This window comes from Eubalaena glacialis, chromosome 15, assembly GCF_028564815.1.
Source record: "Eubalaena glacialis isolate mEubGla1 chromosome 15, mEubGla1.1.hap2.+ XY, whole genome shotgun sequence".
NCBI classification, from domain to species: Eukaryota; Metazoa; Chordata; class Mammalia; order Artiodactyla; family Balaenidae; genus Eubalaena; species Eubalaena glacialis.
In genome coordinates, this window is record NC_083730.1 from 55,518,070 (window position 1) to 55,535,344 (window position 17,275).

At 34.8% G+C, this 17,275-nt stretch overlaps 1 protein-coding gene across 4 annotated transcripts in view; it reads left to right on the forward strand.

Moving 5' to 3' along the window:
* The window catches only part of ROCK1 (Rho associated coiled-coil containing protein kinase 1), a 146,406-nt gene that overhangs the window by 57,232 nt on the left and 71,899 nt on the right, over nt 1-17,275 (forward strand). For all 4 annotated transcript variants that reach the window (XM_061170278.1, XM_061170279.1, XM_061170280.1 and 1 more), the window contains exons 3-8: nt 4,571-4,671; nt 5,211-5,348; nt 7,914-8,089; nt 8,883-8,967; nt 10,543-10,687; nt 11,013-11,151. In XM_061170278.1, the coding sequence (XP_061026261.1) occupies nt 4,571-4,671; nt 5,211-5,348; nt 7,914-8,089; nt 8,883-8,967; nt 10,543-10,687; nt 11,013-11,151 (784 nt within the window). The remainder of the gene's footprint in view (nt 1-4,570; nt 4,672-5,210; nt 5,349-7,913; nt 8,090-8,882; nt 8,968-10,542; nt 10,688-11,012; nt 11,152-17,275) is intronic.

A 17,275-nucleotide genomic window follows, 5' to 3' on the forward strand; every position in this document is an offset into this window, starting at 1 on the left:
TTACAACACAATAGCATTCCATGTGTATCACCATACCACAGAATTTTATTATTTTTCCATTGCCAGTGCATGCCCATCATGTCAGAACAAAAAAGGAAAAGAAAAGTGAAACTGAATGTTGTTATTTTGAGGCACAGTGAAGTGTGGACTATTTCATCAAGTTAGAGGGCAGGGCATTGTGTTATTATGCAGTTACACTGTAGCTGTGCTGAAAGAGTACAGTGTGCATTGACATTACCAGAATAAGCACTCACCATAACATTCCCAACTCACAGGAAAGCAACAGTTAGAAAAACCCAGAAAATTTAAAATAGAATATCTCACCACAGCAGAATTTTCTTTACAAAGATGAAAAAAGAAAATGAGGTTACGACCTTACATAAGTTTACAAGTGGCTTATTTATTAGCCAAGCAGGGAAAGCTATTCACTGATGGTGTTTGCAGCAACAAAGCAAATGTGTACAGAGAGAAAAACTTCCTTAAGACTATTAGCTTTTTGGGCTTTTGCACAGCAAAAGAAACTACAAACAAGACGAAAAGACAACCCTCAGAATGGGAGAAAATATTTGCAAATGAATCAACGGACAAAGGATTAACCTCCAAAATATACAAGCAGCTCATGCAACTCAATATCAAAAAAACAAACAACCCAATCCAAAAATGGGCAGAAGACCTAAATAGACATTTCTCCAAAGACATACAGATGGCCAAGAAGCACATGAAAAGCCGCCCAACATCACTAATTATTAGAGAAATGCAAATCAAAGCTACAATGAGGTATCACCTCACACCAGTCAGAATGGGCATATCAGAAAATCTACAAACAACAAATGCTGGAGAGGGTGTGGAGAAAAGGGAACCCTCTTGCACTGTTGGTGGGAATGTAAATTGATACAACCACTATGGAGAATGGTATGGAGGTTCCTTAAAAAACTAAAAATAGCATTACCATATGACCCAGCAATCCCACTACTGGGCATATAGCCAGAGAAAACCATAATTCAAAAAGACACATGCACCCCAGTGTTCATTGCAGCACTATTTACAATAGCCAGGTCATGGAAGCCACGTAAATGCCCATCGACAGACGAATGGATAAAGATGATGTGGTACATATATACACTGGAATATTACTCAGCCATAAAAAGGAACGAAATTGGGTCACTTGTAGAGACGTGGATGGATCTAGAGACTGTCATACAGAGTGAAGTAAGTCAGAAAGAGAAAAATATCGTATATTAATGCATATATGTGGAGTCTAGAAAAATGGTACAGATGAACCGGTTTGCAAGGCAGAAATAGAGACACAGATGTAGAGAACAAACATATGGACACCAAGGGGGGAAAGTGGTGGGGGGGGGGGTGTGTGATGAATTGGGAGATTGGGATTGACATACATACACTAATATATGTAAAATAGGTAACTAATAAGAACCTGCTGTATAAAAAATAAAGAAATAAAATTTAAAAAAAAATACTAGCTTTTTGTCAAGAACAGTAGTTGCTCAAAGAATTGAGACCATTGGGAGCAACAGCAATAGTCAATTAAAAAATAAGACAATTTTGAGTGATTTTCCTTGACTCTTGTTTGAGGAATCAATGCTGAGTTTAAAGTGAGTGAAGAATTAGCCTCTATGTATAGTCGGCATGGAACAAGTACAGGCAAGAATATTTTTTAAGAAGTTGAGGAAACACTGAGTACAACTTGAAGTGGAGTCTGCTAAGATGTGTTACAAATGATGGTAGTTAAAATTATGTATGGTGTGGAAAATGTTAGTTGAACAAACTAACAAAGCTTATGAAAATACCAGGTGTTTAAAGCCTGTAGTTATTCATTGTATTATACATCAGCAAGTACTTTGTGGAAAATATTTGAATCTATCGTGTTATTGAACCACAGGATCAGTGGTAAACATCATTCACTCTCGTGGACCTAACTGTTATCCATTCTGTACATTTTTGACAGAAACTGAAGCTGAATATCCCAGTTTATCTTTGCATATAGCAAGTCAATGGCTTAGCAGTGGTGACATTTGTGATTTTTTTTTTGTGGACTATATTGTGTCCCCCAACCCCAAATCCATCTATTGAATCCCTAACCCCCCAATATAACTGTATTTGGAGATAGGGCCAACCAAGAGGCAGTTAAGGTTAAATGAGGTCATAAAGGTGGGACTGTGATAAAATGGGATTAGTGTCCTTACCTGTGCAACACGTAAGAGGTCCTGTGAGCACACAGAGAGATGCTGGCTGCCAACTAGCCAGGAAGAGAGATCTCACCAGAAACAGAACACGCTGGCCCCAGTCTTAGACTTTGAGCCTCTAGAACCATGAGAAAATGAATGTCTGTTTAAGCCACCCAGTCTATGGTATTTTGCACGGCAGGATGAGCTGATTAAGACAAGGACCAAGATGAAGATTTTTCTTAATGAGAAGACCCACTCTCAACTATCATTGAATTATCATTGAACACTGACTTTGGAAATTAGTTTTTGATCTAACCTAAAATTACAAGGCAAGACAGCACTTTTAATGCAAAACTTAAATGTAATAAAGTCATTTTGACAACTAATGTTGTTCGAATCACAAGTAACGTCGAGCTGCTTTGTAACTTCCTGTGCTGTCAGAAATTAAAATAAGAAGCAAGATCTCCATTTCCACACACATTTGCAGCAGATATATTTTCTGAGCCCAAAACTACAGACTTTATAGCCTATTTATGGCTCTAAATCTGGTATAACCAGAGCCAGGGATCCTTTCTCAACCCCATAGGCTTTTATATAACACATTATCCTGGTTCAGAACTTTCTTATTTCGTGTCTGGAGTTATTACAGTACTCTTAAAGTTCTACCCCCGCTCCAGTCTTGCCCTTATTGAATTTATCATTTACATATTCTCTGGAGTAGTGCAGCTGAAATGTAAATTTGACTATGTTGTTTATCTGCCTTATTTCTTGTCATGGCTTCCAACACGTAGTAGGGTTTTCAGGTTGTTCTCAGTTCCTGACAGATCCCACAGGACTATCGGGCTGCATTGTGGAGGTGTACAAAGTAGACGAGGCTCCAGCCCCTCTCTGACGACACCCACCACCACTACCCTCTTGAAGAGAGCACTTTTCTTTTATCTGTTTTCATATTGTACTGCTTTTAAACTTTAATGTGAAAAATATTTTTGTTGATTAAATAATAATTTTACAACTACTGGCCTACAGGTAAAGTTCAAGCTCCTTAACTAGTTTGGGGCTCTCCAGCCTCTCCTTCACGTCCTTCCCACAGACTTGATACTCCAGCAGCACAGAACAGTTCTGCTGTGCCTTTGCTTATATTTGCCCATCTGCCTGTTATATTCTCTCTTTTCTTCTTCCCAGCTAGCTAACTGCTTTCTTTTTAGACTTGTTTCAGGTTTCTTCACCTCCAGAAAGCCTTTTCTAGCCACCTCCCTCCTAGGCAGCCTTGGGTTAGGTATCATCCTTTATATTCCACAAACTCTGTGCTTGTGCTTATTTTCCTTTTTGCATTTTTTGGTATTATTTTTTGTTTGTTTCAGTTTCATTTGAAATCCATAAGAGCAGACACTGTTTTAGAGTTATGTATATATCTACAGTGATTACTGTAGAGCCTCTATAGTTAACACAGATGTTTCTGCAGTAAATTGATTATTGTTTATATCTTGCTGGTACATTTGCAATAGATATGTGATCTAAAATTAAATGTACTTATGTTATCCCTGTGTGAAAGTTTGCTCTCTGTTGCATGTGTTTATGGGTCATAATGTATACAAACATGAGTTTAAATGTGCATTTCAAAAGAAAGACAAGATATTATATGTAGTTTTTATCAGGAACTAGAACTTAAATTTAATAGCTGCCCTGTATTTTGTATAACTCTGCTGTGAAGCTTTTCCATGTAATCTCATGCCAGTGTTGACCCATGTGGATTAAAATAGCCCTATTTTAATCTATGACCAAATTAGGAATTAGAATATCTATCCAGTGGGGATTTTAAATTATTGTAGTTTGTAGTGTGACAGGTTTATATAAATAATTGTAGTGATTCCCACTGTGTGTTTTAAGTTAGAATCTGCGTTCAAATAGAGAAATATAATAAGTACGTGATTCTTTAGCATGTTTACCTTTGATATCTTAAATTAGTTATATCTTTTTAAAAGGATCATCAAAACTGACTTGATAAAAAGAAAACTTGTTTCATTAATCTAAAATATCTACCTGTGGCCCCTTGATTCGAATTTGATATATACTTAAAATACCAGGAACTAATTAATTATTCTCAGTGTACGTGTAGTATAATATTTGGTTTTTTTTAAACATTCTAGTAAGTCAGATTTTAAGAAAAATATTTTAACAGAGTGAAGTCATTCCAGAATTTATTAAAAACAATTCTTAGCACATTGAACATTTCTGTTTTACAACTTCATATTTTACTTATATTAAATAATTTTTAATGAACATCTTTGTTTTTTTATTGTTTCTCAAGAACTTGAATGTAAAATAAGCAGTTTTAGTTATAATGCTTCAGTGATTTAAAATTATAAACTTTTCTTTTCATACAGATAAAGACACAATAAATAAAATTAGAGATTTACGAATGAAAGCTGAAGATTATGAAGTAGTGAAGGTGATTGGTAGAGGTGCATTTGGAGAAGTTCAATTGGTAGGTTATTTTAATGAGATTAAAAAAACAATCTTTTTAAAATTAAAAAATCCATTTGTGTGTTTAACATATGTTGTTTGGGAAAGTATTGTTTTTATAAAATTCTTGCTTTAAATTGCGCTAGACATTCTTGCCTAAGGATATGAAAGCCTAGAGTCTAATTCAGCAGTAGTGTGAAATATTTCCCCAAGAATTCATGGGTAGAGAAGAGTTTTCAAGCATCAAAAGAAAAATCTTTACTCCTAATATTACACTATCTAAAATGCTGTGCAGTAGTAAGTTTTATAAACAGGAAGTAGCATAACTAGCAGGGTGGAGGAGGGGGAAGTGTGCCATAATACAGGGAATAAAGATTTTTTTCTAACATTACTTACATCTGGTAGTTAAAGCCTTGACATTATCTAATTGGGATAATTCAGAAGAGAAGAAGTTAAAATAGCAAGACCAATAATGTTAAATTATTTAGTAAATTGTTCTGGGAAACACTGAGCTTTAAATGTTAATGAAATGTTCATTATTTTCCATTTTCAATTTTAAAGGTAAGGCATAAATCCACCAGGAAGGTATATGCTATGAAGCTTCTCAGCAAATTTGAAATGATTAAGAGATCCGATTCTGCTTTTTTCTGGGAAGAAAGGGACATCATGGCTTTTGCTAATAGTCCTTGGGTTGTTCAGGTATGCTTTTGTTATTGTTTCATTGTTGCTGTAGCAGTTTGTAACTTAACATGTCTGAGAAGCTTTGTTTTTTAGAACAGTAATAGAGAATTTATTGGCAATTACAAAAGTGTCTAATATATTTTTAAAATCATAAAATTTAATTTTATTGAATCATCTCTAGGAGGAAAGTAACTATTTGTCTCTGGAGTGGAGAGAATGGGAGAAATGGAAAAAATGGGAGTAGAGTGGAAAGAATGGGAGAAATGGAGGGAAAAAAGTTAAGCTAGGCCTCCAAATAATATTGTATTGGCTTCAGGTTTTTCAGTGGCAAGAAAAATACATTAGAAAGTCAGGAATTGTAGGTACTAATCTTGACCTGAGGCTGTGGCCAGGTTATTTACATCTCTGGGCCTCAGTCTCCTTGCTCAAAAATGTGAAAGGTGGCTTAGATTGGTTATTTTCAACTGAGGAGATACCTCAGATGGAGTCATGGGAGCAAGCAGTTGTTTGGGTAGGTTATAATTCTGGGTTTTCTATTTCTGCTTCAACTAGAGCAGCTGCATGTTTTATATGTCTTATATATTGGGGTTCTTATTAAGATTTCATATGGGGGAAATAAGGTCTTGTGGTTTTTTTAAAAAATAGTAAAACTGCTGAGCTAGATCATTTCTAAATTCCTAGCATGAATTTTGTAGTTTTTTAAATTTATACTGTGTAATCAAGACTGTCTTAAATAAGCGTAATAGTAATTGGGATAAAAAGGATATGGAAGATGTTTAAGATTCGCATAGTAAGACTTTTTATACTTGAAATGTCTGCCCTGTTTTTATCAGCTGTATAGAGCAGGGTTTCTCAGGCTCAGTGTTACTGACATTTTGGGCCAAGTGATTCTTTGTTGTTGGGGGCTATCCTGTGGGTTTTTAACAGCATCCCTGACTTCTACCCAGGTGATGCCAGTAGCAGCCCTCCCCACCCCACACAAAAGCTAGAACAACCAAAACTGTGTTCAGACATTGTTGAACATCTCCCTGGGTGGTGTGCTGGGGAGAGTGGGCAGGTGGGGGCCGTGGGACACCGGCAGTTATCATCTCTGGTTGAGAACCACTGATACGGGGAGTGTTCAGTGTTGTGTAAAAAGTTAAAAAACATGACATAAATGTTTAAGGTTAAATTTACAACTTATGAACTTGAAGGTTTATTTTTCTTGATACATTTTAAATAGGGTAAACTGCCACCAAATCAACAATGTTTCTTTAATTATGGTGTCCGAGTGATATACTGTACATGTTAATCTGGGAGAGCCATGAGATACCACTTAGTTTCTTATCCTTCCCCCAAATATTTATATTTAATTAAAGTTACTAAATCTGTCTAAAATCATTAAATGCTGTTGAAAAAAATGAAATATAAAAATAATTTTAAGACATAAGTGCCTAGGTAAATTAGTTATACTTTTTCTCTAAGGGCTTATTTCATTTATTTTAGTTCTATTCTAATCTTCTCATGTTTACTTAAAATGTTCTTTTGTAGGGAATTCCCTGGCAGTCTAGTGATTAGGCCAGTGGTTAGGACTTTGTGCTTTCACTGCCATGGGTTCAGTCCCTGGTCGGGGAACTAAGATCCCACAAGCCACGTATTGCGGCCAAAAAAAAGAAATTTTCTTTTGTAAATTTGCTCTTCTTTTAACTTCAACCCTGGTCACATAATATATTTATGCCTGATATTGTTGACAATTTCATATCAATGGACCTTACTCTTCCTGCTTTGACTCTGTTGTCCTCTTCCTGTTTCTCTGTTAGCTGTTACTGCGACTCCTACTGACTGCAACTGTTTACTGAGCATCTGTTGCACTAAGGGCTTTTTCTCTATTCACTAATCTTTTTAACAACTCTGAAAGGCAGTTAATCCCTACTAGCTACACCCTCAATTTATAGATTAAATTTGTGCTTTTGTTCGTTGAACATTCATTAAGTACTTGCCAACTGCCAGGCATCCAGACACAAACTGGGCAGCAAGTATAAAAGTCAAACATGATATATAGTCCCATATATTCTTTTTTTTTTCCCCATGTATTCTTCTAGAAAGGATTATAGTCACAGATAATTTGGGAGGTTAAGTAAATTGCCTAGTCACACAGCTAATAAGGGACGACTAAGACTGTAGCCTAATTTTATTAGATTACTTGAAAATTGTGGTGTTGATATAAATTTAACACTAAATCCCACTACGCACAATTTAAATTAGAACTACAATATGTCTTTGCTTAGAAGAGTTGTATATTCTTTATTGAAACTATTATAATTTTTAAAAATTCTCAGTATAAGAAATTCAATTAGTATAGAAAAGTGTAGAGAAAAGAAGTCTCCGACTCCTCAGAAGTAACCACAGTTAATAACTCCTCTGCATACGCAAAGTTCTTTGTGCTGTTTATCTTTGTATTTGTTTCCTTTTTTTAAGAGTACTTACAACTACTGCAATTTGATTATTTCAGTTAAATCTTATATTAGTATTTTTGACAATTCTTAAATGAAACAGTTTTGCTTAGTCTTAATGAATTTGTTTGTTTTTTTTGTATTTGTGTAGCTATTTTATGCATTCCAAGATGATCGTTATCTCTACATGGTAATGGAATACATGCCTGGTGGAGATCTTGTAAACTTAATGAGCAACTATGATGTGCCTGAAAAATGGGCCCGATTTTATACTGCAGAAGTAGTTCTTGCATTGGATGCAATCCATTCCATGGGTTTTATTCATAGGTAAGGATAAAAATGCTTTAAATTTTCTCATTTGTTAAAGAGAGAAGCTAAAAATCAGTACTTAAACTTCATTTGATTAGCATTTCCCATTCTAAATCCACCTATTCTCCCATATGACATGAGTGGTGTTTCAGAATTTAAAACTTTGAAATTCGTGGTTTTAACATTTCAGTTTAGTGTTGATATAAATGTATTCTTTAATATTTCTTATTCTGATTATAAGGCTTTTATATGGTGTCCTGAAAAGTAAAAATTATAAGCTGTTTTTTTAAGGTATATTCTGGGGTATTAAATGCTTTTAATTTTTATATACAAATTAATTTGCTTTTAATTAGTGAACAGATCAAATTTATTTGCTAGAAGAATAATTTCATTTGTTCTGCAAACACCACTTGAATTCTATGTGCAATAGCTGTGCTCAGTGCCAGGGATGCAAAAATGAAAGTGATTTAGACCCTTTTCTGGGGTTATTTATGTATTTATCTATCTTGTGTGTTTCAGTTACTTTTTATGTTTGAATGTTACATTTTTTATGGTTATTCTCTCTCAAATGACTTGATTTTCCTCTTGGAAGAATCAAACTCTACTTAAAAGAATGTCTTCTTCTAAGGCATAATATATGAGAGAGTCTACCTGATGAAGTCCGTTTATAGATGTGGATAGAGAGCACATATAGATCAAAGGTGACCTTATCTAAATTGAGGATATATGACCTAAAATCACTGCCTCATATAATTTTTATCAGTTTCTGATCTGTTTCAGAGATACTGTACTCTTTTTTTTCCCCCCTCAGAGATGTGAAGCCTGATAACATGCTGCTGGATAAATCTGGACATTTGAAGTTAGCAGATTTTGGTACTTGTATGAAGATGAATAAGGTTAAATAATTAGATTTTAATTTAGTTTTGCTAATTCAAGATAGATGCTTTTTACAAAATGTTTTTTTTTTAACATTTTTATTGAAGTATAATTGCTTTACAATGGTGTGTTAGTTTCTGCTTTATAACAAAGTGAATCAGCTATACATATACATATATCCCCATATCTCCTCCCTCTTGCGTCTCCCTCCCATCCTCCCTATCCCACCCCTCTAGGTGGTCACAAAGCACCAAGCTGATCTTCCTGTGCTATGCAGCTGCTGCTTCCCACTAGCTATCTATTTTACATTTGATAGTGTATATATGTCCATGCCACTCTCTCACTTTGTCCCAGCTTACCCTTCCCTCTCCCAATGTTTTAAGAATTTACTAACCATATCTGGACTTGTACAGAATTGATGTGCCCAGTCTTATTTGTTGAACTAGATGCCATGGTTTCAGTGTTGTGTTAGTAACTTGTAAATGCTTTATTCTTTCCCCTCTTTATTTAGGGGAAGCGTGGATTGCCAGATTTACTAAATCTTTTAAAACAAATCTGTAATGTCCACTATTGGTAGCTAGAAATGGGATTAGCTTAAATGTCACTAAATACTAATGCCACTGTTAAAATGAGACTTTCATAAAAACTGGATTTCAGTAATATGTATATTTTTTTAATGTTTTACTTAGCCTTCTATTAAACCTGAAAAGCTCTTACTACTTATTTGGGGAGTCAATCGTAAAAGGTACCCATGCTCACTATTTATATAATAAATAACTTATATACATAGCTGAAGTAGCAAGTATGCTGCTTTATTTTCAGTTGAAACAGTTTATATTCTTTGAAACTTATCATAGAAGAATAACCAGAAAGTTGTATTTATTATTTCCAAAGGAAATTTATGGGTTAGGAGGAGAACACTATGTGAGAACTTTTGTGTAATCATGTATAATTCTGTTGCATTCATACCAGCTAAAGTAAGTAACAGGTATATATAGTTTTTGTTTTTATTTTGGAGAGAGGGTTAAAATGCATATTAGGTAGTTATCAGTGGGCTTAACACTATTATGCCCTTTTCCCATGCACATGCTTCCCCATTTTATATTTGTACAGTCAATTCTTATATGTTTTTTTCCCTCAATTTCAAGCATAAAGTGAATGACTATTTTAGTAAAAAACAATTAAATCAGCATTTATATATTGATGTTATCAAGTGATTCATTCTATTGGTTCCTCAACATATTTGCATTGACTTATATACTTGTTCTCTGAAATTAAGATGGGATCATCATATTGGTACAACTGGGGGAAAAATAAATGGTGGCAATGTGTCTTTCTAGTGAGTGTTATTACAAAATAAAAATCACTGCTATATCCATATACACATACACACATACATTATGAATATATTGTGTATATAATATGTATATATGATTAAGCTGTTTGTTATTTTTTATCAAGTCTGCATTAGGTTTTGATGTGATCTTTCATAACACAAAGACTTAAGAGTTCTACATGTTACATTAAGAAAAACTCATGTTAAATAATTGAGACTTCACATTTATATCCTAATTGAAAATTTGACCTCTTTTTAGGAAGGTATGGTACGATGTGATACAGCAGTTGGGACACCTGATTATATTTCCCCTGAAGTATTAAAATCTCAAGGTGGTGATGGTTATTATGGACGAGAATGTGACTGGTGGTCAGTTGGGGTATTTTTATATGAAATGCTTGTAGGTGAGTAAAGGAGGATTTTATGTACCTCTAACATAGTTGTTCATCTCCAAACTTAGACTTGGCTTCTTCTAATAAAATATTACATTAAGCAGTGTTGATTTTGTTTATAGGAAACAAACTGATCCAAACCTACTTTGTCAGTTTTGACAAGCTACTTAGAGACTTAGAGAAACTTGATGTGTTACTTCTTTTTATGTATTTGGTGTATATTTTTAGTTTATGCATAGTTAATTATCTTTAAACAGTAACATTGACTCTTTTCCTTTGAAACTGCTTTCTTTCAATGTATCTTAATTTGCTTTTGTTTTCCCTGTCAATTTATCAGGTGATACACCATTTTATGCAGATTCTCTGGTTGGAACTTACAGTAAGATTATGAACCATAAAAATTCACTTACCTTCCCTGATGATAATGACATATCAAAAGAAGCAAAAAATCTTATTTGTGCCTTCCTTACTGACAGGTAAATAATTTTAACATGGAACACTTATTCCAAGGAAATTTTCATTTTGCTGCTCAGTTTTTAAGGTCTATATCTAAACTCCTATATTTGAACTATAGGAATAAAAATTACCATTCCCAAAATCGTTCATGACAGTGAAACCTGATATAATTTTTCTGATTTTTCTGGATGGCTTTTCTGGATCTCAACTCACTTACCTTACCTAAGAAATTGGGATAGTAATAGATTCTTTGCTGATGACAAGTTGATTATTTTTTTCATTGTTAAATTTTTAACTTACTTAAGTATAAAGATGGTAGTATATTTTATTGAGTCTGATTTTTTTTTTTCCTTTTGGCCATGCTGTGCGGCTTGTGGGATCTTAGTTCCCCGACCAGGGATTGAACCTGAGCCCTGGCAGTGAAAGCACCGAGTCCTAACCTCTGGACTGCCAGGGAATTCCCTGAGTTTTTTTTTTTTAACATCTTAAAATCTCTAAAATTAGAGTGCATCTTAAAATCAATGGCATGTAGTAATTTAATTGGGACATTTTTTTCCTGGTGATAGAAAAATGATGATGCATCTTCCAGTTGATGCCATTTAAGATAACACTGTATTGTATAATTGAAATTTGTGAAGAGAGAACATTTAAATGTTCTTGCCCCCGACCAAAAAAAGAAAAGTAAATATGTGAAGTGATTGATGTGTTAATTAGCTTGTTAGGGGACTCCTTTCACAGTGTATATGTATGAATATCAAATTGTAACATTGTAAACTAAATATCTTAAAATTTTATTTGCCAGTTATACCTCAGTAAAGCTGGGAGAAAGATTTAATTATATATGCTTTTTGAAATTAAGTAGATAGTGCAAAGCTATAAAAAAAGTATGTAGTATTTTCTACCTCCTTCCTTCATTGACATGGTCTTCCAGTTTCAACAAGCATTTTTTATAAATGTAAATGCACATAAGTGTTTTAGAAACAAAAATGGCATATTATGTATATACCCTTGTGGTTTACATTTAAAATTTAAACAGGAACTAGATGACTTACTAAGATTACATTTAGGATTTAAGGTTGTATATTGTTAATTTAAATAGTAGAGAGTCTTTAAATTTAAATATGTTTCAATTTCAGATTCACTTTAATTAAAATTAACTTATCCTCCTTCAGTTTGTCCTTTACAGCCTGAAACATCTAGTTTTTGAAATTTTTACATTTTAATATAAGCACTGTATAAATATAGTATCATATAAAAACTATGCTAGAGGTATAGAAATGACCAAGATACACAGCCACTGTTCTCCACTACCTCATAGTCCTTTGGGGGAAACAGACAGGCAAATGAGGTATTTATTGTACAGAGAGGTAAGTACTCTTAAGTATCCCTTCTATGGTACTCTTAAGTGCCATAGAACCATGGAGAGTTTCCCTAAGCCAGTCTGAGAGAGTCAGTGAAAGCTTCTTTAAAAGTGTCTCATTATATCTAAAGCAGTTTATCTTATTTTTTTTTTTATGGTGTCACAATTTTTATTTAAAAAAATTTTTTTAACATCTTTATTGAAGTGTAATTGCTTTACAATGGTGTGTTAGTTTCTGCTGTATAACAAACTGAATCAGCTATACGTATACATATATCCCCATATCTCCTCCCTCTTGTGTCTCCCTCCCACCCTCCCTATCCCACCCCTCTAGGTGGACACAAAGCACAGAGCTGATCTCCCTGTGCTATGCGGCTGCTTCCCACTAGCTATCTATTTTACATTTGGTAGCATATGTATGTCCATGCCTCTCTCTCACTTTGTCCCAGCTTACCCTTCCCCCGCCCCGTGACCTCAAGTCCATTCTCTACATCTGTGTCTTTATTCCTGTCCTGCCCCTGGGTTCTTCAGAACCTTTTTTTTTTTTTTTTTAAACATCTTATTAGAGTATAATTGCTTTACGATGGTGTGTCAGTTTCTGCTTTATAACAAAGTAAATCACTTATACATATATATATGTCCCCATATCTCTTCCCTCTTGCATCTCCCTCCCTCCCACTCTCCCTATGCCACCCCTCTAGGTGGTCACAAAGCATCGAGCTGATCTCCCTGTATTATGTGGCTGCTTCCTACTAGCGATCTATTTTACGTTTGGTAGTGTATATATGTCCATGCCACTCTTTCACTTTGTCCCAGCTTACCCTTCCCCCTCCCCATATCCTCAAGTCCATTCTCTAGTAGGTCTGCATCTTTATTCCCGTCTTGCCCCTAGGTTCTTCTGACCATTTTCGTTTTTTAGATTCCATATATATGTGTTAGCATACGGTATTTGTTTTCCTCTTTCTGACTTACTTCACTCTGTATGACAGTCTCTAGGTCCATCCACCTCACTACAAATAATTCAGTTTCGTCAGAACCTTTTTTTTTTTTAACATCTTTATTGGAGTATAATTGCTTTACAATGGTGTGTTAGTTTCTGCTTTATAACAAAGTGAATCAACTATACATATACATATATCCCCATATCTCCTCCGTCTTGCATCTCCTCCCATCCTCCCTATCCCACCCCTCTAGGTGGTCACAAAGCACCCAGCTGATCTCCCTATGCTATGTGGCTGCTTCCCACTAGCTATCTATTTTACATTTGGTAGTGTATATATATCCATGCCACTCTCTCACTTTGTCCCAGCTTACCCTTCCCCTGCCCCGTGTCCTCAAGTCCATTCTCTATGTCTGCGTCTTTATTCCTGTCCTGCCCCTAGGTTCTTCAGAACCAATTTTATTTATTTTTTATTTTTTTTTAGATTCCGTATATATGTGTTAGCATATGATATTTGTTTTTCTCTTTCTGACTTAACTTCACTCTGTATGACAGACTCTAGGTCCATCCACCTCACTACAAATAACTCAATTTTGTTTCTTTTTATGGCTGAGTAATATTCCATTGTATATATGTGCCACATCTTCTTGATCCATTCATCTGTCAGCAGACACTTAGGTTGCTTCCATGTCCTGTCTATTGTAAATAGAGCTGCAGTGAACATTGTGGTACATGACTCTTTTTGAATTATGGTTTTCTCAGGGTATATGCCCAGTAGTGGGATTGTTGGGTTGTATGGTAGTTCTATTTTTAGTTTTTTAAGGAACCTCTATACTGTTCTCCATAGTGGCTGTATCAGTTTACATTCCCACCAACAGTGCAAGAGGGTTCCCTTTTCTCCATACACTCTCCAGCATTTATTGTTTGTAGACTTTTTGATGATGACCATTCTGACTGGTGTGAGGTGATACCTCATTGTAGTTTTGATTTGCATTTCTCTAGTGATTAGTGATGTTGAGCATCCTTTCATGTGTTTGTTGGCAATCTGTATACCTTCTTTGGAGAAATGTCTATTTAGGTCTTCTGCCTATTTTTGGATTACGTTGAATTTTTTTTTTTTTGATATTGAGCTGCATGAGCTGCTTGTATATTTTGGAGATTAATCCTTTGTCAGTGGCTTCGTTTGCAAATATTTTCTCCCATTCTGAGGGTTGTCTTTTCGTCTTGTTTATGTTTCCTTTTGCTGTGCAAAAGCTTTTAAGTTTCATTAGGTCCCATTTGTTTATTTTTGTTTTTATTTCCATTTCTCTAGGTGGTGGGTCAAAAAGGATCTTGCTGTGATTTATGTCATAGTGTTCTGCCTATGTTTTCCTCTAAGAGTTTTATGCTGTCTGGCCTTACACTTAGGTCTTTAATCCATTTTGAGTTGATTTTTGTGTATGGTGTTAGGGAGTGTTCTAATTTCATTCTTTTACATGTAGCTGTCCAGTTTTCCCAGCACCACCTATTGAAGAGGCTGTCTTTTCTCCATTGTATATTCTTTCCTCCTTTATGAAAAATAAGGTGACCATACGTGCGTGGGTTTATCTCTGGGCTTTCTGTCCTGTTCCATTGATCTGTATTTCTGTTTTTGTGCCAGTACCATACTGTCTTGATTACTGTAGCTTTGTAGTATAGTCTGAAGTCCGGAGCCTGTTTCCTCCAGCTCTGTTTTTCTTTCTCAAGATTGCTTTGGCTGTTTGGGGTCTTTTGTGTTTCCATACACATTGTGAAATTTTTTGTTCTAGTTCTGTGCAAAATGCCATTAGTAGTTTGATAGGGATTGCATTGAATCTGTAGATTGCTTTGGGTAGTTTAGTCATTTTCACAATGTTGATTCTTCCAATCCGAGAACATGGTATATCTCTCCATCTGTTTGTATCATCTTTAATTTCTTTCATCAGTGTCTTATAGTTTTCTGCATACAGTTCTTTTGTCTCCTTAGGTAGGTTTATTCCTAGGTATTTTGTTCTTTTTGTTGCAATGGTAAATGGGAGTGTTTTCTTAATTTCTCTTTCAGAATTTTCATCGTTACTGTATAGGAATGCAAGAGATTTCTGTGCATTAATTTTGTATCCTGCTACTTTACCAAATTCATTGGTTAGTTCTAGTAGTTTTCTGGTAGCATCTTTAGGATTCTCTGTGTATAGTATCATGTCATCTGCAAACAGTGACAGCTTTACTTCTTCTTTTCCTATTTGGATTCCTTTTATTTCTTTTTCTTCTCTGATTGCTGTGGCTAAAACTTCCAAAACTATGTTGAATAATAGTGGTGAGAGTGGGCAACCTTGTCTTGTTCCTGATCTAGTGGAAATGCTTTCAGTTTTTCACCATTGAGAATGATGTTTGCTGTGGGTTTGTCATATATGGCCTTTATTATGTTGAGGTAAGTTCCCTCTATGCCTACTTTCTGGCTGGTTTTTATCATAAATGGGTGTTGAATTTTGTCAAAAGCTTTTTCTGCATCTATTGAGATGATCATATGGTTTTTCTCCTTCAATTTGTAAATAGGTTTATCACATTGACTGGTTTGCGTATATTGAAGAATCCTTGCATTCCTGGGATAAACCCCACTTGATCATGGTGTATGATCCTTTTAACGTGCTGTTGGATTCTGTTTGCTAGTATTTTGTTGAGGATTTTTGCATCTATGTTCATCAGTGATATTGGCCGGTAGTTTTCTTTTTTTGTGACATCTTTGTCTGGTTTTGGTATCAAGGTGATGGTTTGAGAGTGTTCCTCCCTTTGCTGTATTTTGGAAGAGTTTGAGAAGGATAGGTGTTAGCTCTTCTCTAAATGTTTGATAGAATTCGCCTGTGAAGCCATCTTGTCCTGGGCTTTTGTTTGTTGGAAGATTTTTAATCAGAGTTTCAATTTTCAGTGCTTGTGATTGGTCTGTTTATATTTTCTATTTCTTCCTGGTTCAGCCTCTGAAGGTTGTGCTTTTCTAAGAATTTGTCCATTTCTTCCTAGGTTGTCCATTTTCTTGGCATATATTTGCTTGTCATAATCTCTCATGATCATTTGTATTTCTGCAGTGTCAGTTGTTACTTCTCCTTTTTCATTTCTAATTCTATTGATTTGAGTCTTCTCCCTTTTTTTCTTGATGAGTCTGGCTAATGGTTTATCAATTTTGTTTATCTTCTCAAAGAACCAGCTTTTAGTTTTATTGATCTTTGCTATCGTTTCCTTCATTTCTTTTTGATTTATTTCTGATCTGATCTTTATGATTTCTTTCCTTCTGCTAACTTTGGGGTTTTCTTGTTCTTCTTTCTCTAATTGCTTTAGGTTTAAGGTTAGGCTGTTTATCTGAGGTGTTTTTTGTTTCTTGAGGTAGGATTGTATTGCTAGAAACTTCCCTCTTAGAACTGCTTTTGCTGCATCCCATAGGTTTTGGGTTGTCGTGTTTTCATTGTCATTTGTTTTTAGGTATTTTTTGATTTCCTCTTTGATTAAAGCAGTTTATCTTTCAACTCATGAAAAAAAATTGGGATTTTTGTTGTTTATAAGTACTCTACTAAAACAAAAGGTGCCAAGTTCCCCTTAGCAACTCAGCTAACAGCACATTTTAAAATGCTTTTTTTCTATGCCTATTGAAGAGGCCAAGGATCAGTAGCTTGTCCCATTAAAGCTCTCAGTTTTGTTGTAGGGTCAAGAATTAGTTGTCATTGGTTTTTGGTTGGTTGATCAGAAATATTTAATAGAGAATAAAATGGAAATTTTATATTTAAAACATCTTTTGGAGTTTTTGTTAGCTCCTGGTGTGAAGTTCTTAGTTCAAAAAATGTATTAACTTTACCACTAT